We start from the raw sequence: 22606 nt of genomic DNA, 5'->3' as shown, positions 1-22606 counted from the left end.
CCCTCCGGCTCCCAGGCAATAAAGGTGCTCTTCTCTTTGAATTCAGTGGACATGCATCCTTAGAGTTGCAGGAAAGTTGACCATGACCAGAGCCACCCCCTGGCTATACTCCTTCATCTGTGGTTCTGAGTATGAGCTCTGTGGCCTTGGCCCTAGAATGCTGAGCTGGACTTATCCCAACTTTTCAATTTTGACCACAGACTTCTTGAGAAATAAGAAACACATGAGAAAAAGAATGGTTAAAAGGATCTCTTTGTCTCTAAATTGGTTCTGTTTGGTGCACATATAAGGGATTCATACCTGTTTAATTCTGACTCTGCAGACCAGTCATCTGAGACAAATCACTGAGCCTCTTGCCTCCCTGAGGTCTCAATCTAAGGGAATTTGTCCCAACTCTGTTACTATTTTTACTTGTACAAATCTGTGCTTTACACTTTGAAAGGCCAAAACTCAAAACATCATAGTTTAGAGTAAGGAGAGGTTTATTGATAGAGAAGGTGCCTACTAAGAAGATGACAGCCCTGGTGATACCTCAAATCCATCTTACAGAGTTCAGGCTTTTTTTATGTCTGGGGAAAGGGAAATTGGGAGAGGCTGTTTTTATAAAATTCAAGTGGCAAGCAGAATTCCTTTAACAATTAGCATGTCTGTGTGTAAGACTAACAGAAGCTATTAGCCTGAGGGCATGGGAACAAAGCAGGCTTGAACAAGATAGTCAAAGAAAGACTGAGCATTTTACTCTGTTACAACATGGCCAAACATCAACATTAACTGCTCACTAGATGCCAAGCACTATACCAAGCCAATTAATTGTTGCAATATTGTGATTTACATCTGAATGACCAAATATATATTTCTCATCTCTGTCTGGTCTCCATCCACAGTTCCTGGGTCACAGCTCCCCAAATCCTTAGAATTTCCTGAATGATAAGAGTAATGGGAGCATCTTTTGTTATATTGATCTCTTAGGTGAAATGGGTTTCTTATAATTCATAACAAGCCCCTTTCCACAGCTGAGCTTATGTTAATGAACTGACTTTTGGAAAGCACCTAAGGAGGGGGGCCAGTTGCCAGGAAAACCAAGTGGTGAACTTTGGGGCGGAAATTTTAGTCCCACCCCGATTTCCAGGGAAGGGAGAAGGACTAGAGGGTGAATCAATTGCTAGTGGCCAATGAGTTAATCAACCATGCATATGTAATAAAGTCTCCATTAAAAACCCAAAAGAAGGAAGTTTTTAAAGCTTCCAGGCTGAACTGTAACACTTCCACATACCACTGTGCTGGGCCCCAAACTCATGAGGACAGAAACTCCTTTGTTAAAGTCCACATTCTATGTATCTCTTCATCTGGCTATTGATTTGTATCCTTTATAATAAATCAGTAGTCCAGTGAGTAAATGGGTTTCCTGAGTTCTGTGAGCTGCTCTAAAGAATTAATCTAACCCAAGGAGAGGGTTGTAGGAACCTCCGCTCTGTAGCCAGTCAGTCAGATGTATAGGTAACAACCTAGACTTGCTACTGGCATCTGAAGTCCAAGACTCATAGGACCTCCACTCTATAGCTGGTCAGTCAAAAGCCCAGGTAACAACCTGGACTTACAAGTGGCATTTGAAAAGGAGAGCAGTCTTATAGGACTGAGTCCTTGTGGAATCCGATGCTATCTTTGGGTTGATAGTGTCACAATTGTGTTAAATTGTAGGACACCCAGCTGATATCCAAAGAATTGGTGGTAGTTTAGGAAAACCATACACCCCTGCCCCACATTGGAGTTGGTTTCCAGAACTATATTACATCTTAAGTAATTTAAACCTCATAATTATCCTACAGAACAGGTACCCCATGAATCAACAAACTATTAGAATTAGTAATAGTTGAATACAAGATTAACTTATTAAAATCAACGTTGTTTTTCTATACCAACTATAAGTTATAATTAAAACATAATAGCAATGCAAACCTTATAAATATCAGAGCCTCCTCAAAATGTACTCTTCATGAAGAGCAGGTTTTGTTTTCTCGTAAAATACTTCAGATTTACAGACAAGTGTTCTAAGTTACCTAATGAAGTTTATCCATATAGATACATGTAGCTATGATTCATTCATTCAAACTGTTGTGTAGTAACATATAATATGAATATATTACACTTTATTCTCCATTCTGTAATTTAAGTTGTACTGAACTATTTAAAATGTTTCATTGTTTACGTGTGTGAACATTTCTCTAGAGGGAGTACTGAGTCAAAGGACAGTATGTTACTAGATATTACCAAATTGTTCTATAGAGAAAATTTCACAATCTCATTAAAGGACATAAAACTAAATTTAAATAGCAGAGAGATAATATGTTTATGGATAGGATGACGATGTCAATTTTCTCTAAATCCTCCTAACCCTCCCCAAATTCAATAAAGTTTCAGTTGATGCCAATGTAATTTTAGTTAAAAGAACATCGGTTGTTTTTTCAATTTCACACTCAACCAAAAAAGCCTTACATGTCTAAAACACTAGTTCAGTGCAGAGGAAGTTAAACAGCCTGAGTGTGGTTGAAAGGTCACCAGACTGAAGGACTGAGGACCAGGACCTGTAGATTCTGTGATTATAAAGACCAGCTGTGCCAGATTTCTCAACCACACAACGAGAGAAACAAAGTAAGTCTTATATATTCACAGGTTTATTACAAGTTTCAAAGGAAAATGTATTTTTGAAAAAAACTTTTTGACCTCTTTAATGTTTGACAAGTGTTACAATGAACACAGGTTGCATATAGTTTGTCTTTTGCGGGGTTGCAAAGAGAATTTGTGGTAAGTTCGTGTAAAAAAATAAAGCTAAATACACTTGTATACGAAAATGGCAGGATACACAAAATTTGATACCAATTGTGTGGGATGTGATAAGGGCAAGTGCTGAGTGGGGAGAGGGACTTCTCACCTATACTCTTTGAAATATTTGAATCTTCTTTTAAACTATGAGCACATACTACTTTTATAACAAACATTAGGCAATATTACTACTAAGTTGGACTACCAAACAATTTCATTTTTTTTCTGGATTAAACATGGTGGTTCTGCTTGTCACAGGGGAGGACAGAAGAAATCTCAAGTCCTCTGGCTTTTTTTTGCCCAGTTAAATTAGAGTAAATATTCACATCACAATGACTCCTGTTACAATTTCGAAATAAAATTCACATATGGTACAAGTGTTTAGAATGTCTTAGTTTAAAACATCTGACCCTACCTACACTTTGGGAGCAGGGTTCATAAAGTCATTTTGTACGTTGACTCATACTGAAGGGAATCTGGATTAGGGATGAAGGTAGATTTCTTCAGGGGTTGGGTTGGGAGGGTGGAAATGTGTTAAATTTGAGAGAGAGCTAGAATCAGAAAGGATGGTGGTGGTGGTGGTGTGGGAATTATTACAGAGTCATACTTTGCTTTGGAAAGTTAACGTGTGGCCTGTGTCTGTGTCCAATAACAATGGTAATAATAATAAATATTTGACAGGGTACTGCCTCATTTTATTAAACAGTGGGGTCTAGTTCCACTGCTATTAGGCAAGTCCTGAGTGAAAGAAGGAACAGGATTGTGCCTTAGTCATAGACGTTCCACTGGCTTTAAGTCTTTCCTTAGCCCCAACAGCATTGAAATGCAGAAGTCTGGTTCTGTCATTCACTTTGTCAGGACATTCTCTACAAGAAAGAGAAATGACTTGAAGGGTGTCAGAAAGGAAGGGGTCCCAGGTCTACCCAGGGCTGGCTGAAGAGTACCTGTAAAGGCAGAAGCCTTTATATCGAAATAAAAAGTCAGTTCAAGCCCAACAAAGTTCTGGATTTTCCCTTGATGATTATTTTGAAGCTTCGAAAAATTTATTTTAGATTCTTATTTTTTCCAAAACCCCGCTGGCTCCTCAGCACCGCCTAGCCCTCTGGTTTTCCACTAGGAGGTGCAGGGAAGACGGGAGCGTCAGTGGGAGGGTCGCGGCGTCAGAGAGTTGAAAGACGGAAAGTAAAAACAACTACACAGCCGTGCGGACTCAACCTCCCTTCTCCATGGCACAATTAATCAGCCAATGTCACACGGCTGACTGGCGGCGGAGCTGGATCCCAGAGCGCTGCTTTCTCGGCCATGCCGCCCTTCGAACGCTCCGGGCTTAGCCTTTCAAAGTAAGGCAGGAACCTTTTTTCCAGACGGCGAAGAAAGGAAAGACTTTGCCGGAGAAGGAGGCGGTGAAGGTGAAGATGGTTGCATGGGTCTCAGCGTTGAGCAGGGTCACCTGCCCCGCCTCGTAGTCCAGGGCGACCGCCATGCTGCGCGGAATGTTGTTCAGCGGCAGGTCGGTGCCCGGGGAGGTGCTGGCCCAGCACTGCTGGTGAGAGAAGATCACGGCCCAGACTCCCTCGTCGGTGCTCAGGCCCTGTTCTCCCCTCTTCTTCACCCCCTCCCCCGCTACCCCCACCATGCAGCCGCCGCGCTCTCCCAGCTGCACCTCCACTTGTCAGCGGTGGCGTCCCGAGGAGAAGCCCGCGGAGCCCAGCACTGCCGGGAGACTCTCGAAGCGCAGGGGGCTGTTGGGCAGGTTCTGCTTCTGCCGGGTGTACCTAATTGACTTCCTGTCCTCGGAGAGCACCAGACTCCGGCTGGCGGTCTGAGGGTCCAGAATGACGACCCCTAGAGGGAGGAGAGCGCGCCATCAACAGAGCTGGCAGCACTAAAAGTGCCCCTGGAGCACGGAAGGAAGTACGAGGGAGGCAGAAAGAGCACCGCCTTGTGCAGCCTGCCATTGGCCCGGCTTCTCTGTACTTCACTTTCCCCTTCTGGTTCGTGAGGGCAAAGGATGACAGCTCTTCTACCGACCCGTAAGTGGTGCTGTGCTGTAAGGTTTTGCTACTCAAAGTGCAGCTTTTCCCTGGGAGCTTAGAAATGCAGAATCTTGGGCCCCATTCCAGACCTACTGAATCAGAATCTATTTTTAAAGGATACCCTAGGTGATTTTTCTGCACATTAAATTTGAGAAGCAGAATGAGGTGATGCTTATGGAAAGAGTTTCTAAATTAAGCATCAATTTCAAAGTAAAGGCTATTTTTAAAAAATACAATATTTACTCAGGTCAATGAGTCTAGCACAATGCTGGGCAAGAAACAAGGGTTTGATAAATATTTTTGAATAAATATAAGATCTATACAAGTAACTAACATTAGTTGAGCGCTCACTCTGTGCCAGGTACTATACTAAGCTTTTTGCATGTATTAATTCATTTACCTCCCAGCTACTTATAAAGTAGGTATTATTATATTTTCTATTTTATAGCCGAAGAAACTGTGAGACAAAGAAGCTTAATGACTTGCCCAGTGTCTTATAATTAGCAAGAGGTGGAACAGAAAACCCAAGCAATTAGGCTCCAGAGTTCATATATTTAATCACTCTGTTTGCTGCCTTGGATTGAAATGGATAAATAGAGGAACGCCTTCGAAACTCCCAGCTGTTTACCTGAATCTGTTTCCAGATGACGCACCAAGTTTTCTGAGGGAAGCAGAACAGAAAGATCTGTGATGTTATTTCTTATAGGTACCTCCAATGGCAGTGTATTCTGAGAACAATTTGAGGACAGGGATGGGAGAAGGCTCAGCTTCTGCTGTGGTCTAACAAGAGAGAAGCTGTCCTCACTTCCCTGGACTCTCAGTCCTAGTGCCGGTCATTGGGGAGAGGAGGAAAGGCTTTAGGGAATGATTCCCCCTGGGCAGAGTGGGACCACTAAGGGAAGGCTTAAGGGAGGGAAGACATCTTGAGGTAGGTTTTGAAGGTGAGGAAAGATGGAGATGGATGGAAGACAGAAGGACAACTAATGGGAAATGACGAAAGCCGTTGCCTTTCCCCTTTACCTGAGAAGGTACCCATCATTTCTGGGAGGATAACTATTTTCCTGTGGAGATCACGGATATTCTTTACAAGGTCAGGAGAAATGGCCTCGGGACTCACAAAAGTCTTCATCTCACACCTGCAAACAAGTCGGTAATCAGGTATAATTTCCAAAACTAATGTTTGGGTGATACAGACTAAGTGAGGCTAAAATCAAACTAATTTTGGTGAATAATTAGACTGAGTATCATCTCTTTATCTCTGCTAGAAATGTGTAGCTACTAAAGCAAGAAACATTTCAGTTGACCTAAGAAGAACTAATGGTAACTACTTAAGAATTATAAATAGGTCCTTTAAGAGAATGTTTGGGCCTGTGGGGGCAGAAAGTGGGCAGTATGGTACCATTTGAAAAACAGACTTAAATTATTCTTTCTAATTTATGTGCTGTTCATTACAAGGGAAAAGGGATTGGTGGTGGTGGTGGTGTGTGTGTGTGTGTGTAAAAAAACCATATACTACAGTGAAAAAGCCCTTGATCTGGTTTCAGCTCAGTTCTTGCTTATTGTTTGCTGTGTGACCTCGAACAAGCATTTCTGCCTCTGGGTCTCAGCTTCTTCATCAGACTAGAAGACCTTTCAGGCCCTCCTAGATCTAAATCTCTAACATTCTGAAAGAATATTTAGAGACACTTCCTGATTCATGGACACCTGGGCTAAGCCTCTCTACACATGCAAGAGTACACAGCATATGACAAGCATTCCCTAGTTGCTGTGTCTCCGCTCACCTCAGGGCAGACTGCTCATGCTCATAGCAGAGAAGAAAGAAAAGGAACATATATTTATAATGCCTCCTAGCACTTGAAATTCTGAAGAAATAGAGAAGTTGAATGTGAAAAATGATTAAAAGAACAGGCTGGTATTCCAAAGTTCTGCATTTATCATATTCTATATAGAAATTTCCCCAGCATTACACTTTTGATAGTGTTGTATACTGACTCAAGCACTAATAATTTCAGGGATTAAATAGAACTTCCCAGATTATCCTAAAAACATAATTCTTATTTATAACTTCACTTCTGGGGGAAAAAGTGTGTCCCTGATACCAAACAGTCAGTTTAAAAATGCACCTTTAGAACACTAACCTTTAAGTCTGGGCTGTTTATGTGTGAGTGAATGGGACGGTGCATCTGATTACTTTTGCTTTTGTGTGCCCCTCCCTTTCAGTCCCCCTGTCGAGTATAAAGGAGATGAGATGGGGGAGTGGGCCCTACCTGCTCTGGTTGACTCTGACATCCTACAAAATAAAAAAGAACATGCACTTAATTCCCACACATCTTTCCCATCAGAGATTCTGTACATCCTTTCTTCCTTAACATAGAAGATCAAAACTTTCCTCCTGCAGAAAGTTGTGTCTGTTTAATTACCTACTTATGATACTGCTCTTTTACATCATGCTTCCTTACTAATTTGGAACTCTGTTGTCAGTTCATTCGTCTCAGCCTTATCTTGGGGATGTGTCCTGCATCCAGCAATTAAGAGATGGTAGAGCTATCAACCAGACCTGATGTGAAACAGGATACTATAAATGATAATCACAATAGACTCCATTTATTGAGTTTTTTTTTTTCTGTGAGCTAGGGACCATGCTAAACATTTTGCATAGATTGTTTTTTATCTTAGCAACCCAGTGAGGGAGGTGATATTATTATCTCCATGTTTAGAGAGGTTACAAGACTGGCCAAGGTCTCACAGCTGGAAGAGCCGACACTCAAACCCAAGACTGTCTGACTCCAAAGCCCTTGACATGACCACAATGCATGGGCAGGTCATCCAGCCTTTTGGGGTCTGCATCTCTGTAACCTCTCTGGGACAAGAGAACCTGATAACCATCACTCCCTCCCATTAGAAATAATCTTCCTTTCCTGCTTCTCTCCAGTATCTTTTGCCCACAGCATAGTGTCCCCTTCCTGTGGAATCCCTCTCCTATCCCAGAAAGTCGTGGAATGTCTCTCACTTGTAGAAGTTCACTTGCTGGCTGCTGACACTTCTCCTCCAGCTCCTTGACCTGGACTCCAAGCCAGGTGACCTCCTCAGTAACCTTTGAGATGTACTCGTCCCTCTCCTTCCAGATTTGCCGCTCCAGCTCAGTCAGCCTGGCCAGCAGGAGACAATGCTGTTTCCTCAGCTCCTGCTGCAACTTCTCAAAGGCTGCTTCTACTTGCTGCTTCTTGCTTTCAATCCGAGTCTGCCAGGGGTAGAAAGACCAATGTGGTTAGGGAAAAGCTCACAGAGCTGGCTTCCAGGATGATCTTCTACATACTTACTATTGATTAAGAGGACTAGAGAGTAACTAGTTCCAGATTCATCCTCACAGATAACACTATGGTAGAAGTAGGTACGTCTCAGGATAAACTTACTAATGATGAGGGCTATATGCTCTTGTCTTACCTAGAGATTCTAATAATAATGCCACATTCTGCTCTCTGAACCATGCTGAACTTTTCAAAAATCCTTCCACATCTATGATACCATCCTAACCCCATCATACATTCCCCAGAAGCAGATGGAGATAATTATAGTTATTTCTTAGAAAGCTATTGAAGTGAGAGGAAGCTGTAATTAGAGTCAGCACAACTTATCAGAATAGTGTGCGGCATTGGTCTTAGCCATTGAGGTCACCATCTATCTACAGAGCTTGATGGGAGTTGAGGGATGCTGGAGAAATCTTTCTGTCCGAAAACTCTGTCTCTTTGGTCAAGGTACCAGAAATTCCCACACTGCAGATTTCCTCATGAATAACTTTGTAGCACAAGAAAAGATGTGGGAAGGAGCCAGATATAGCCATATCATTGCCTGCTGTCTTCAGGATCAGCCTTGTAGTCAGGACTAGAATGAGGACACTAATATCTGCCTTCTGGCCTGCAGGCAGACAGACTGCAATGGGAAGAACAATGTACTAAGAGTCAAGAGATCCAGGTTCTAGCCATTTCATCATAAACTTGGGCTTTGCCATGTGACCTTGGGAGCATTGCTTTCATGGACTTCGATTTTCTGTTCTGTAAAAATATGACTGATAAGATGGGTCTTGGATTAGAAGATGTCAAAACACCTTTCCTATTAGGTGCGAGCAGATCAAGGCAAGGAGCGTGGGTGCCAAGTTTATGGTGTTCTGCAAAGATGGTCGATGTGCCTAAAACCCGAAAGACTTTCTGTAAGAAGTGTGGAAAGCATCAGCCTCACAAAATGACCCAGTATAAGAAGGGCAAGGATTCCCTGTATGCCCAGAAAAAGAGGCTCTATGATCGGAAGCAGAGTGGCTATGTGGACAGGGTGGACAAAGCCGATTTTCTCGAAGAAAGCTAAAACCACAAGGAAGATTGTGCTGAGGTTTGAATGTGTTGAGCCTAACTGTAGATCTGAGAGGATGCTGGCCATTAAGAGATGCAAGCATTTTGAACTTAGAGGAGATAAGAAGAGAAAGGGCCAAGTGATCCAGTTCTAAGCTTTGGGAGTCTTTTGTTTTTTTGAGAGAAAAATGTTGAAACTATAGAACAATGAACCTGTATGAAAATAAATGCAGATTTCTTAAAAAAAAAAAGAGGAGGAGGAGGAGGAGGGGAAGGAGGAAGAGAAGGAGGAGGAAGAGAAGAGTCAAAACCACTTCCAGCTCTGAGGTTCTGGGATTCCACACTTTTGGCCCCAAATGCCCTTGTGCAGATGCAGGGAGATAAATGAGAACAATTTTCCAGTTCTTTCCAGCCAGGCAATAGCTATCAGATGACAACAGGATTCTCCAGAGTCTGTTAAGAAAACCCCCAAAGAAGAAAGTGGCCAATAATGTGGCCTTACCAGAAGCACTTGGATCTTCTGGTCTTCCCGACTCTTTATGTCCTCAATCTCATCCCTCTCCATGCTCAGAGCTTCCAATCGACTCCTGAGACGATTCTGTGGGGAAAAGAATGGGTGAAAGAGGTGGCTTAATTCATAATTCAACATACAGATATTAATCGTCTACCGTGTTCTTGGCACACCATTGAGTGCTGAAGAGTTCAGAGGTGAAAAAAGCCCAGTCCTTGTCCCTAAAGAGATCACTATATATGGAAGGAATCAGTCATGAATGATTAAAATACAAATAAACAAATACAATAATCGAGGTGGGCACACAGAGAGCTGGGAATGCAGAGGAGGGACAATTCTGCCTATAGGGACAAGGGAAGGATTTCAGAAAGCAGAAAACATTTACAGTGGCCTTGAAAGATAAATTTCCAGTTGGGTAAGAGAAGGGGAGGAGAGGACTTAAAGCCTCTGAACTGTACATTTAAAAACTGTTAAAATGATAAAAAAAAAAATAGTGAGGGAAGAGGAGAGCATTCTCGGAGGAAAGAACTACATGTGAAAAGTATTAGAAACAAGGAATTCAGAAAACAGCAGGTATGTACAGGTCAGTCTGGCTGAACACATGGTGCCTTGGGAAGGGTGGCTGAGAAATAATACTGAACAAGTAGCAGGATCCTGACTGCAAATGGCTTTGGGTGCCTTCCTAAAAACTTTGGGCCTTCTTTGGGCACTAGGAATCCATGGAAGGATTATGAATAGGGGAGTGATATGATAGGCTTTGTGTTTTAGGAAGATCTACCTCGAAGCAGGTTGGAGGGCGATTGGAAAGGTGAGAGTGGAGACAGGGAACACATCGGAGACCATGCAAAGTCTGGGTGACAGATATCGAGAACCTGGATTGGTAGTTGTGGGGATAATGCAGAGTTAAAGACTTGAGAAATGCTTCTGAAGAAACCACTTCCAGACCTGGTGACTGGATGACAAGAGAGAGATCCAAGAGGCAGACAGGAATCGATAATGTCCCCAAGACTAGATGGGCTACTGCCACACCTTCCTTTCCCAAAAAGAAAAGCAGTGCTTGCAGGTTGCCCTTCCCTGGCCCTCTCTTCCCTCTGAGCCCTGTGGTCAGGGCCTTGGTAAATCCCATACCCAGTCTGCATCCCGGGAGATGAGGTACACCCAGCCCTTAGCCTGCAGGAGATCCTGCTCTGCACAGAGGCTCTTTTTTATTCCACAGAGATGAAGCCATGGCTACAACTCTTTGTGTTCTATCACGACTGCACATCCAAGTGGAACCATGGTCCCCTAAGTCTGGGAATGCTCCATTGTCCCAACAGCCTTGGATTCTGTAATGTGGAAGCTATTGCCCTTTATCCAGACCCCTGCCCCATCCCCTTACCATGACAGTACTGTTCTGTCCCGAGCAGGCTGAAACTAAAGTCTCACTTCTTACCCGGTAGGGCTGAATGGCATCTTCAAGGAAGCCCACAGTGTGGGCCTGGTGGGTGGGACCTTCTCGGCAGAACACACAGAGGAACTCGGCATCATTCTCACAGAAGAAGTAAATCTTCTCACCATGTTCCTTGCAGTACGTCTCCCCCAGAGGGCCCAGGGGCACGGGGGCCATGAGGATCTCAGTCTTCTCTTTCTCCTTGCAAAGGGGACAGAGCAGAACCCTGCTGGAAGGCTGGGCCCCCCTGTGGGAGGGTGGAGGGAGGCACAGCCGGCAGAAGGTGTGTCCACAGGTGGTCACTGCATCCTCCAGGGGTCCCTTGCAGGCAAGACAGGCAACCCCCTTGTGGGAGGAAGTTGAGGGCATCTCAGTGCCTTTCCCAGCTCTTTCACTCAGACCTCTGCCTCAGGCCACATAAATTTTCTTTCTCTGAAACTGAGTCACTTTCACATGAGTCACAGAGGGACAAGAATAGGAGGCCAAGAGAAAGGAAGGCAGCAATGTCCAGGCAGAGAATCCACCTGGCCCCACCTCTTGTGTTTCCCAGAACCCTGGCTACCACCCATCAGCAAAGTGGGTCCAAACTCCAAGGCATGTCGAATTACCCAGCATTTCCCAGCAGCGGCCTGGACAGACTTTTCTCCACTCTTGGACTTTGAGGTTCCTGGGTTGGGGAGCAGAACATGTCATGAGGTCACAGGGAGATGGGGTTTCCTGGAATCCCTTCCTTAGTGACAGTGGGGTGGGAAGATTGAGAAGATGACACTGCTTTCTATTCGACTGAGCAGGCGGGAGCCATACACTGCTGGCTTTGAGGCATGCCCACAGCAGCAAAGTTAGCCGGAGTGGGTGGCGACTCCCGGGACTCTGGGGGCTCTGTTCAGATGTTGCAGGTTCACTAGTGGCGACGGCTCATGGACCCCTTCCTCTGCCCCCCTTTTCCTGACTCACCTTATATCCTCTAAACTCCTAACCCCCACCACCCTCCAACATCAGTGTCCTCACTGGAGTTTTGGCAACATTGTACTTCAATTTTCATTTTTAACTGCAGGTAGGAGAAGGCAAAGGATTATAATACAAGTGATTCATGTTGAAAAAATTTAGAAAACTCGATGAGTCAATGAGATAAACAAATTTAACCACATTTGTCTGACATTTAGTATTTTTATATTATATCCAATCTGATGACAACCTTTGGGGAAAAGTATGATTACCTTCCTTTTACAGAGAAAGAAATGTAAACTGAAAGACAAAATGACTTCCCCTAGGTCACAGAGCTAGAAAGACGAAGAGGGGGGGTTAATCCAAGTTTGCCAGCTTCCAGCCCTGTGCTTTTCCCGAACTTCGAGCCAAGACAATGATCAAACAGTCATGGTTCTTCATCCATTCACCTGAACTGTAATTATAACCAAGGAAAAATTCCTTCCATTCCCTCTTTGATGGTCAGACTTCCACCCTGTCTTGCTCCCTTTGCACTTCAGCTATTTTGTACATCACCTTCCCTTCCCACCCTACCTGCTCCTACCACCTCAGCCCAAGAGTGCAGCCCTTGGAGCTTCGCTGTTCAACACATGAGCCCCAGCCACACGTGGCTGCTAAGCATTTAGAAGTAGCCAGTGTAAATACACTCCAGATTTCAAAGACAGCACCAGTGAAAGTGAAATATCTCATCACTAATTTTTATACTGATTACATGTTAAGTGATATGATATTAATGTTAATATAATAATATTTGAGGCTAAATAAAATATTAAAATTGTTTTTACTTTTTACTTTTTAATTTGGCTACTAGGAAATTTTAAATTGCATATGTGGCTCATGCTGTATTTCTATTTGACAGCATGACTCTGAGACTCAGATCTGAGTGCAAATTATGGCTGCCTATCTTCCTACTTGTGTGCCTTGGGCAAGCTAAATAACCTGGCTGAGATCTGAGTGCAAATTATGGCTGCCCATCTTCCTACTTGTGTGCCTTGGGCAAGCTAAATAACCTGGCCGAGAGCTCAGCTAATATCCTAATGGCACTGATGTCACAGAACAGACAGGAGGAAGAAATAAGATCCTATGTTTCAGTGTGAGGAATACCGTCATCATAAATAAAGGCTGGCTGTTGCTATTTTTCTTCCTCCTCCCCACACAGGGTATTTGCCAACCCCTCTGGAACTCTGTGGCAGGCCATTTGAGGCATCACCAGTGAAGTTGCCTGTACCGTGTTCTCTCGGGCACAACCACCTTATCTGGGTCCCCACACTCTCCTGGGCTGGCTGATACCTCCAATCGCTCTGGAGACAGCTAGTCATATTGCAGGGAGGCTGGGGTGGCATCACTGCTCTGTGACTCAGTCTTCTTCCTGCCTCCCAAAAGAAGAACGATCCCCTTCAACTGTAGAGGGTCAAGATGCCACCACTTTCCTTCTGCTGTGAGTGTCTCTGGATGGACCGGAAGGAGCTGCAAGTCTCAGGTCATGGATACTGGTCCAGAGAGTAACTAAGGCCATCTCTGGAATGCTGTGATCCCTTCTTCCTCCTCTTCTTCCTCCCCCTCTTCTGTTATTTCTCTGTCCCTGACATTGGAGGGTGTGTATCTGTTCCTTTGGAAAGAGGACAGCAGAGCCCTGGCCACCAGAGATGCAAGTGGTGCCTTGCCTTTGTGTTTGTGCGCATGCATGTGTGTGTGTATCCACGACGCTGTCAGTGTGTATTTAAGATGTACCTGTTTCTGACTGTGTGCACATGTGGGTGTGTGAGTGTGTGTCCTCACTGTTCTCCTAGCCCTTTTTTCTCATCCAAGCAGAGAGAGTGACCTTGAGGAAGCCAAAGTGCAGCAGCATCATGGCTTCGGTCGCCTCTGTGACCAGCCTGGCAGATGAGGTCAACTGCCCCATCTGCCAAGGATCCCTGAGGGAGCCAGTCACCATTGACTGTGGCCACAATTTCTGCCGTGGCTGCCTCACCCGTTACTGTGAGATCCCGGGCCCAGACCCTGAGGAGCCTCCCACCTGCCCACTTTGCAAGGAGCCTTTCCGTCCAGGGAGCTTCCGGCCCAATTGGCAGCTGGCCAGCGTGGTAGAGAACATAGAGCGCCTCAAGCTGGTGTCCAGGCCGGGCTCAGAAGAGGACACCTGCCACGAGCACCAGGAGAAAATCTACTTCTTTTGTGAGGATGATGAGATGCAGTTGTGCGTGGTGTGCCGGGAGGCCTGGGAGCACCGAACCCACACTGTACGCTTTCTGGAGGATGCAGCAGGTCCCTACAGGGTAGGAGAGGGCAAACTGGGCATTCCCAGGATGGGTCTGGACTAAGAGAGTTAGAGCAGAGCTGTGGATTATTTGGGCTACTATGAAGTCAAATTCTATCTCCTTACTTCTATCATCACCCAGGCAATATACTCAGTCATGGTAAATCACGTGTTTAAATTTTAAGCATGTTCCTTGTGGTTTACTTATGGCCATTACATAATAAGAACTCAACGAATATTTGTTGAATAGATGAGTGATCAAAATGTGAGTGTGTGTGTCTGCGCAATGGATCAGTCAGAAATGTCTGAGGATGTCTGAGTTTGTATTTGAGGGAATGATTGCACAAAAGGTGTGTATACTTATTAGTGTTTGCATATTTACCAGTGCATGTGGTGTGTTTGGGGGAGGTCTGATTATTTGAGTGTGTAAATGTAACTGTTTGAGTGCTCATATTTGTGAATAAATTGGTGCTTACACATTGTTTACACATATGCAGGTTAACTAAATATATGTGGCGTGTAATTTTGTCCGTCATTAAATGAGTGCTGGTTTTAGCTGTTTATATATTGTGTTTTAGCACAAGTGTGTGTATGTGTCAATTAGTTAATTAACATTTGATGATGAGAATTCTATATGTACTTCTAAATTTACCTATATGAGCATTTGCATGTGTTTGCCTCCTCCTCACTCTACTCTAGAGCCGGCAACTTTAGAATAGTTCATCAGTTATTTTTGCATTATCCAAGTTTCTTCTCCCATTCAGAATCATTCACAGGAAATTGATTCCATTCACAGGAGAGGGTTATTTGGATGTGTTCCCTTTGGGACATGTGAGAAAGTTGTAATAATTTCAAAGAAGGCATATCAAGCTCAAGACAGATCCCAGATGCCATTTACCAAAGGCAAAAGAAATTAGGGTGTTTCACATGAAGAAAGAAAGGCTCAAGTGGGAACACCAAGTCACAGCCTATGATAGCACAGGATAAATGGGGAAAGTCCTGATCAGAATTCTTGAAGAACAAGAGCAAGAGGAAAATGACCCAAAGAGAGTAAGCTGTGAAGGACAATTAAGGCCCAGGCGCTGTCAGCTAAGGGAGCGACGCCTTCCCTTGGGTCATTCCATTTCTGGAGGCAGAAGATTGGATGAGATGACCACCCTTAGCAAATCATTGTTTCCCTCTGAAATATTTTATGTTCCTTCTCTCCAGGAACAAATACAGAAGTGTCTTGAGTGTCTAAGGAAAGAGAGAGAGGAGGTTCAAGAAATCCAGTCAAGAGAAAGTCAAAGGATACAAGTCCTCCTGGTAGGTCATCATCCCTTCCGCAGCCCCTCCCTTTTCTCAGGGGCCCGTGGTTCCCTGAAACTGAGGCACTGCAGCATATAGGGCTTTGAAGCCATCTGACTTTGAATCCTGATCCCAACACTAACCAGCTTTTATGACTTCAAGCAACTCTCTGCCCTGTTTATTTTTCTGTGATGTAGAGATTAAATTTCTGTAAAGATTAAAATGAGATTGTGCCTGTAATGTTGTGCATATAGTGTGTAAAAGGTGAAAGCCTCCTCTCAGCCTACCCTTTTAGAAACTCCAGCAGATGGTGCTGAGGCTATGCTCCCAGAAACCCGTAGCAGGTGGAAAGGAAACCATGTTGCAGTTCCAAGTCTGTCTGGGTACCTGGAGGTGGGGCCCGGAGCTCTGATTTTACCACCAAACCTTGTAGGATGTGGATTTGGGCCAGGAGAGAGATGGGAGTGAATTAAGGAAAAAGAAGAAAAAGGAAAAGAAGGAGAAATAACTTCCTGCTGGCCTTCTCTTGGTCCCCTCAGACTCAGGTGGCCACAAAGAGACAAAAAGTGATTTCTGAGTTTGCATATCTGAGCCAGTTCCTGGAGGAGCAGCAGAGCATCCTCTTAGCCCAGTTGGAGAGGCTGGATGGGGACATCTTGAAGCAACGGGATGAGTTTGATGTCCTGGTCGCTGGGGAGATCTGCCGGTTCAGCTCCTTGATCACAGAACTGGAGGAAAAGAATGAGAGGCCAGCAAGGGAGCTCCTGACGGTGAGACCTGCCCCTGCTCACCTTGCCTGTGATATATATATATATATATTTTTGCATTTTCACTATGTCTAAGCCATGTCTCCTTCACTCATACATCTCTGCATCCCCAGTGGAAGATGGGTCACAGGACAGGAAGTTCTGAATTCTAGTCCTGGCTTCCCCAAAAGTTCTTGATCATGTTGCTCTGTGGTCTTGGTCTCTCCATTCTACCATCCATCAAATAGGGAAGATAATTTTCTTACCTACCTCACAGGTGAGGTTCCAACAATTAATGAAAGTGAAAGTAGCACTTTGAAAAGCATCAAGTACTACGCAAACAAATGTCAGGTGTTACTTCCAAGGCAAACTATTTTCTGTGCCACTGCCTACCAATTAGTTAGTTCTTCCTGGTTTATTTCACTTCCTCACACTGGAGGAGAGATATTGAGGTCCCAACAAGGAATCAGAAAGGTAGCATGATTTAGGGGGACACACTCAGGACTGAGAAACAGGAGACATTGGAGTGGGACTTGCCTTTGCTTCTAACAGCAGAGTAGGCCACTTCACTACCTGGATCAATAAAAATAAGGGGTTGGGCTCTTTGATCTTGAAAGCCTCATAAAATTCTAAAACCGTGTGACTCTATGGATCTGGTATCCCTTTTCTATCCACAGATAAGAATATGGTATTTTGTCTTTTCTAATTAAAAGAAAAGTGAGAGAAGGAAAGTTGAAACTGAATCACTGTTTCTCAATCTCTCTCTCTCTCTCTCTCTCTCTCTCTCTCTCTCTCTCTTCCTAGGATATCCGAAGTACTCTAATAAGGTAAGTGATACAATTCTTCTCTTCTCTTTTCCCACATACGTACATATGCACACCAGCCCAATTAGTGCCATACAAATATACAACATTCTCACATTAAGGATAAAAATTCACATGTACACTTTCACATATTCAAGTGCATTCACATATACAGCAGTAGATATGCATGCCCAAGATTGGGCAGTGGGGTCCATCCGAGAGGAAGTATGTCTTCCTATGGGAATTGGCACCTCCATGCCCAATTAGACAAAGGCAACTGGCTGAGTCTGGAGGTTTCACTAAGGAGGAGAATTCCCAGACTCCACTATTTCTGTGTCCCTAGATGTGAAACCAGAAAGTGCCGGAAACCAGAGGCTGTGTCCCCTGAGCTGGGCCAGAGAATTCGGGACTTCCCCCAGCAGGCCCTCCCACTGCAGAGGGAGATGAAGACGTTTCTGGGTAAGCACACCCCAGGCCTTTACACAGCACAGGGGACCATGAAGCTTGGCTTTAGAGATGGCCCCCATGCTCCACTGCCCATGCTTTTGTCACTTCTGGCAAGGTTTGTACCCTTTCAGTGCCTTCGTTTCCTTATTTGTAGATATTCATAAAATCAGGATGATGTGACAATGAAGAGAAATAATAAAAGTGAAGATTTCTGGGAAAAAAATTTAACTGATTTGGAAAGCAATTAAATAAATCTGATTAATTGCATTAAGCAATAAGATAATGATTAATAAAAGCTATCATTCTCAATAATTAAAAAAACCCATAAAAGCATTTGTAGTACATAAGTTTTTGATGATAAACACTGTTAATTACTAACCAGCAACAATATTTCTCTTTGCCCCATGGTAGTTGGCTTCCCTCACTTCCCTCTCATTCGTCTGGTTCTGTGCCGCCTTTTCTGGAACAGGGAGTGGTGGTAAGAGAGGGTGTGGAGGATTTGCACCGAGAGTCAAGAATGTGGCTCTCTGCCAACACCTACCTTTCCACACATGTGACATCATGAATGATGCCACCTATTTCTAAATGACCCACCTACAAAAGTGTCACCCTAGAGGAATTTTCCCCACAAATTCACTCCCTGCAATACTCCCAGTGACCTGGCAATGAAAGAAATTTTACTCTAATCAAAGACTATTCTCCAAATTTCTGAGCTGAACAAGAAATAAATTAACCCACTTATCCATTCATTAAGTAGACATTTCTTGAGCATTTACTATGTGCTGGGCTCTGCATGGAAAACTGAGGATACAGAGATGAGCAAGGCAGACGTGGTCTCTGCCTCTTCAGGACTAGGGGAATGCGTCTCAAAGTGGGGCTCTCAACCAGCAGCTGCAGACCCTGGGAACTTGTTAGAAATGCACATTCTCAGTCTGACCCCGAGTCAACTGAATCAGAAACACGCGTGCTCCAGGGGACTCTGCTGCAAGCTCAAGTTTAGAACCATTGGTCTAGAAGATTTCAGCTTCCGTTATTTTCTTTGTTTCTTTCCTTCTCTGGGCCTTAGTTTTCTCATTAAGTGTTCTATAGTTCTGTGAGACTAATGAAGTCTCATCCTGTTTTATTTCCTCTTTACAGAAAAACTTTGCTTCGAGTTGGACTATGAACCAGGTAAGCATCCTACGTCTGGGTAGGAGGGAGAGAAGAATCTAAATTGAAAAGGAAAAAAATACGCACACACACACACATAAGTATACACACATGTCATTACCTTACAAAGACTTGTGGAAGAACCATGAAGAAAGCATACACAAACCACACACCTGGCATGAAGCTCATATTCTCACCTACACATGATGAGGGGAGTAGAAAGATTAAATTAAAATGGGACAAGTTCTATCAGGAAAGGCTTTCTAGATGAGAACTTTGATCACGTTCTTAGAACTGACTGGAGGCCCTACTCCCTTGCAGGTGTCCTTTCATAGATGACAGAAGGAGAGCAGCCTGTGGGTGAGAAAGAAATGAACAGAAAGGACCCCACTCAAGGCTGTTGCTCACAGTCTATCAGCCAAAGACCCTGAGAAGTCACAGTTTAGGAAGGGACTCTCTTACCCATGGACATATCTGAATTTATCAATTTGTCTCAATTTATGGATACTAAAAGTAACAATATGTGGAAGTCTGCAGAAGTTTTTATGTTAAAAAGTGGCCCTCAGACCCTGACGGTTTTAGAATTACTGAGGCAGAATGAATAACCCATGGGCGAATGGGAGAACCTGCCAGGAACAAAGACCTGAGTCATAGGTGCCCTGGGAAGAACTATGAAGTATGGACTGAGAGGAGAATGTCTCCGTCCCCCCAGATCCAAAATATGGGAGGAGGAGACCGTCATGTGTCAGCAGCAGGAGATCAGAGCAGGTGTGCCCAGCTTTGGGAGTCGACCAGCTTGCGGGGAGCAGAACTACTTCCAGAGACCCAATAGAACCAAGGGGAGCATGCATATGGAAAATGACATGTCCTCTGCGGCAGGCTGTTCAGGCTTTAACATGCATACCAGTCACCTGCAGATCCTTCTAAAAATGCAATTCCCTTTTGGGTGGTCTGGGGTGAAGCCTTAGAGCCTATTTTTAACAAGTTCCTGGGTGTTGGTCTACATAGACACCATACACGTTGTGGCAATAATAGCACTAATAGGTGGGTGCCTAGGGGACTTTTTAGGTCTTTCGTGAAGGAGATAACATGTCTGCTGACATCTATTTCCCTTTTGGTTTCCCCCACAGCTCACATCTCTCTAGATCCCCAGACTGCCCACCCCAAGCTCCTCTTGTCTGAGAACCGCCAGCAGGTTCGATTCTCCTACAAATGGCAGAACTCACCAGACAGCCCCCAGCGTTTTGACCGGGCCACCTGTGTCCTGGCCCACCATGGTTTCACAAGGGGAAGACACACATGGGTGGTGAGTGTAGACTTGGCCCACGGGGGCAGCTGCACTGTGGGTGTGGCCAGTGAGGACGTACGGCGGAAGGGGGAGCTTCGGCTGCGGCCAGAGGAGGGGGTGTGGGCCATGAGGCTGGCTTGGGGCTTTGTCTCTGCCCTGGGCTCCTTCCCCACACGGCTGGCCCTGGAGGAGCAGCCCAGGAAGCTGCGGGTGTCTCTTGACTACGAGGTGGGCTGGGTGACCTTTGTCAACGCTGTCACCCAGGAACACATCTACACCTTCACTGCCTCCTTCACTCGGAAGGTCTTCCCCTTCTTTGGGCTCTGGGGTCGAGGGTCCAGTTTCCTCCTGAGCTCCTGAGAGGATCAAGTTACCCTCCTTTAAGTACAGGGCTCAAAGAGATGACCGTATGGATTTGACCTCTGGCTGAGTCACCTGGAAGACTTGAAACAGAAATTATTGCTTTAGATGATATAGTATAGTCAGGACTTTAACAAGGGACAAGGTGAGATGACCTTTAATCTTCCGATCAAATCCTTTCCTCAATGCTCAGTAGATAGGATGTCCCAGGACTTGGGCCACTACCAGCTTTTCTCACCACCATCCCCATCATGCACGGAAGTAACTGTGTAGAGGAAGGAATACTGAATTCATAGACAGAAGACCTGGGTTCTAGACCAACCAATTGTGTGATCTTAAGCAGGGCATCTCACCTCTCTTCATCTTATTTTCTTCCAAAATATTATGGTTTGTTTACTCATATCCTCAAGAAACATTTATTGTGTGCTAATTGTGAATGAAGCAGTATGGTAGCCATTGGTGATATGAAAATAAAAAGAAAAAAACTTGTTTCTTGTCTGAAGGAGTTCATGGGAAGAGACAGAGACATGAAGAGGAAATTACAGCACGGGGTGATGGGTGCTGAAATAAGGGTTTGACCTGGGTTTTAGGGAAGGTGTGAGAGGAGGGGGGCATAACCCATCTTGAACAGCAGGAGTTGAGTTGGGCATGGCTTTCGGGAAAGGGTGAGTCTAAAAGATGAGTGTGGTGAATGAGGAAAGGGCAGGGTGGTGGGGGCGAGAAGCTTCTTAAGAAGAAGAGATGACTGAGTTATCTTCATTGTCCTCATGAGCAGATGTACTGCCATTCCCACCCCTGGCACCACTCAATGCCTCCCTCCTCCTGGTGGTGTCACTTCTGGCTGAGTTGAAGATGCAGGGCCTTAGTGAAAGAGGGACAGGGGAGGCATGGCCATAAACTATAACCCAAGGACCACACTCAACCCTTGGAGAAATCTTTTTCCTGCTCTGTTGGTCACCACCTGAGATGGAGAAGTGAGATGAAAGGAATAAGATGTTGGGAAGAAATGAATCTCAAATAGCTCAGCTGTGGGAGCAGAAATAGCCTATCCTAACCCGTAGGCTGGGTTAAACAATCCCAGGTGGAGGCAGGAAGATGAATTCAATGACCTGTGATCCTTAGTCCAAACAATTAAGACTGTTCTAGGGCTGGACAAGAAATAACATCTGAGGGATGAGATGGAAGAAAGAAGAGAACTGGGGATTTAGGGATGTGTGGATCTGGGGCAGCTTGCTCTAGGAGAGATAGGAAGCCAAGTGGTGCTGGGGGAGGCTGTGGCCATGTGTGGTGTGAAAAAGCTGAGTATTGGTGACTACAGAAATCTCCCTACCAGGTGCTAATTCAGGGACAGGGATGAGCACTAATACATGGCTGCCTAGAACTGGAAAGTGATTTCAGTTGTCTCAAGGTGGAATTTTAAATTCTATGCACAATGAAAACATTGTCTTAACACATTTCATTTTTTTAAAGTTTATTAACATTGGTTAATGCAATTATATAATTTTCAGGTTTACATTATAATTTGACATCTATATATTCTATTGTGTGATTACCACCCAGAGTCCAGTTTCCTTCCAGCTGCCATATATATGATCCCCCACCCACTTCACCTCTCCCCCCCCCATTTGGTCCCCTTTACCCTGTCTACCTCTCTTCCTCGTCCCCCCTCACCCCCTACTCTGGTAACCACTAGTCCATTGTCCATGTCCCTGAGTCTCTGTTTGTCCTGTTCATTTGTTGCTTTTAGGTTTATAGCCCACATATAAGTGATATCATGTGATTTTCAACGTTTTCAGTCTGGCTTAGTATGCTTAGCATGATTATCTCGAAGTCCATCCAGGTTGTCGCAAATGGCAGTATTTCATCTCTTCTTATGGCTGAGTAATATTCCATTGTATATATGTACCACAGCTTCTTTAGCCAATCATCTATCATAGGACACTTTGGTTGCTTCCATGTACTGGACACTGTGAATGATGTTGCTATGAACATCGGTGTGCAAATATCTTTTTGGACATTGGTTTTCAAGTCTTTGGGATAAATACCCAGTAGAGGGATTGCTGGATCATATGGTACATCAATTCTTAGTTTTTTGAAGAACCTCCATACTGTTTTCCATAGTAGCTGTACCAATTTGCAGTCCCAC

At 44.4% G+C, this 22606-nt stretch overlaps 2 protein-coding genes and 1 pseudogene across 6 annotated transcripts; 2 read left to right on the top strand and 1 right to left on the bottom strand.

The window, feature by feature from the left end:
* Positions 1–2654: 2654 nt before the first annotated feature.
* On the bottom strand, positions 2655–11540 carry TRIM15 (tripartite motif containing 15). Of its 2 annotated transcripts, XM_039851118.1 has the most exons (7): positions 11143–11540; positions 9702–9797; positions 7867–8097; positions 7124–7146; positions 5877–5992; positions 5485–5517; positions 2655–4665 (listed from the first exon to the last, which is right to left on the bottom strand). In XM_039851118.1, exons 1-7 carry the CDS (start codon positions 11506–11508, stop codon positions 4493–4495), a joined length of 1038 nt encoding a protein of 345 aa, XP_039707052.1. In that variant the 5' UTR covers positions 11509–11540; the 3' UTR covers positions 2655–4492. The 2 variants fall into 2 exon arrangements, with proteins under 2 accessions (XP_039707052.1, XP_039707053.1); XM_039851119.1 differs by lacking the exon at positions 5485–5517.
* Positions 4665–20949, top strand: TRIM10 (tripartite motif containing 10). Of its 4 annotated transcripts, XM_039851109.1 has the most exons (9): positions 11198–11277; positions 11690–11802; positions 13283–14399; positions 15590–15685; positions 16207–16437; positions 17218–17240; positions 17560–17675; positions 18801–18833; positions 19943–20949. In XM_039851109.1, exons 3-9 carry the CDS (start codon positions 13974–13976, stop codon positions 20458–20460), a joined length of 1443 nt encoding a protein of 480 aa, XP_039707043.1. In that variant the 5' UTR covers positions 11198–11277; positions 11690–11802; positions 13283–13973; the 3' UTR covers positions 20461–20949. The 4 variants fall into 4 exon arrangements, with proteins under 4 accessions (XP_039707042.1, XP_039707044.1, XP_039707045.1 ...); XM_039851108.1 differs by lacking the exons at positions 11198–11277; positions 11690–11802 and adding an exon at positions 4665–4853 and having other exon boundaries at positions 13936–14399; XM_039851110.1 differs by lacking the exons at positions 11198–11277; positions 11690–11802 and adding an exon at positions 5908–6014 and having other exon boundaries at positions 13933–14399.
* Positions 8877–10003, top strand: LOC120593359 (60S ribosomal protein L36a-like; annotated as a pseudogene).
* Positions 20950–22606: the final 1657 nt, after the last annotated feature.

Source organism: Pteropus medius, unplaced genomic scaffold (assembly GCF_902729225.1).
Source record: "Pteropus medius unplaced genomic scaffold, Ma_sr-lr_union100, whole genome shotgun sequence".
Lineage (NCBI taxonomy): Eukaryota > Metazoa > Chordata > Mammalia > Chiroptera > Pteropodidae > Pteropus > Pteropus medius.
Note: the sequence above shows the minus strand (reverse complement) of the source record. Positions and strands in the feature narration are given on the sequence as shown.

Coding starts and splice junctions, on each gene's coding strand:
- TRIM10 (XM_039851108.1), top strand. CDS start 4,832: ATGACAGCTCTTCTACCGACCC. Junction 17,676..18,800: donor GGAGATGAAGACGTTTCTGG/GTAAGCACACCC, acceptor TCCTCTTTACAG/AAAAACTTTGCTTCGAGTTG. Junction 18,834..19,942: donor CGAGTTGGACTATGAACCAG/GTAAGCATCCTA, acceptor TTTCCCCCACAG/CTCACATCTCTCTAGATCCC.
- TRIM15 (XM_039851118.1), bottom strand. CDS start 11,508: ATGCCCTCAACTTCCTCCCACAAGGGGGTTGCCTGTCTTGCCTGCAAG. Junction 9,798..11,142: donor ATGCCATTCAGCCCTACCGG/GTAAGAAGTGAG, acceptor TTTTCCCCACAG/AATCGTCTCAGGAGTCGATT. Junction 8,098..9,701: donor AGAAGATCCAAGTGCTTCTG/GTAAGGCCACAT, acceptor TACCCCTGGCAG/ACTCGGATTGAAAGCAAGAA.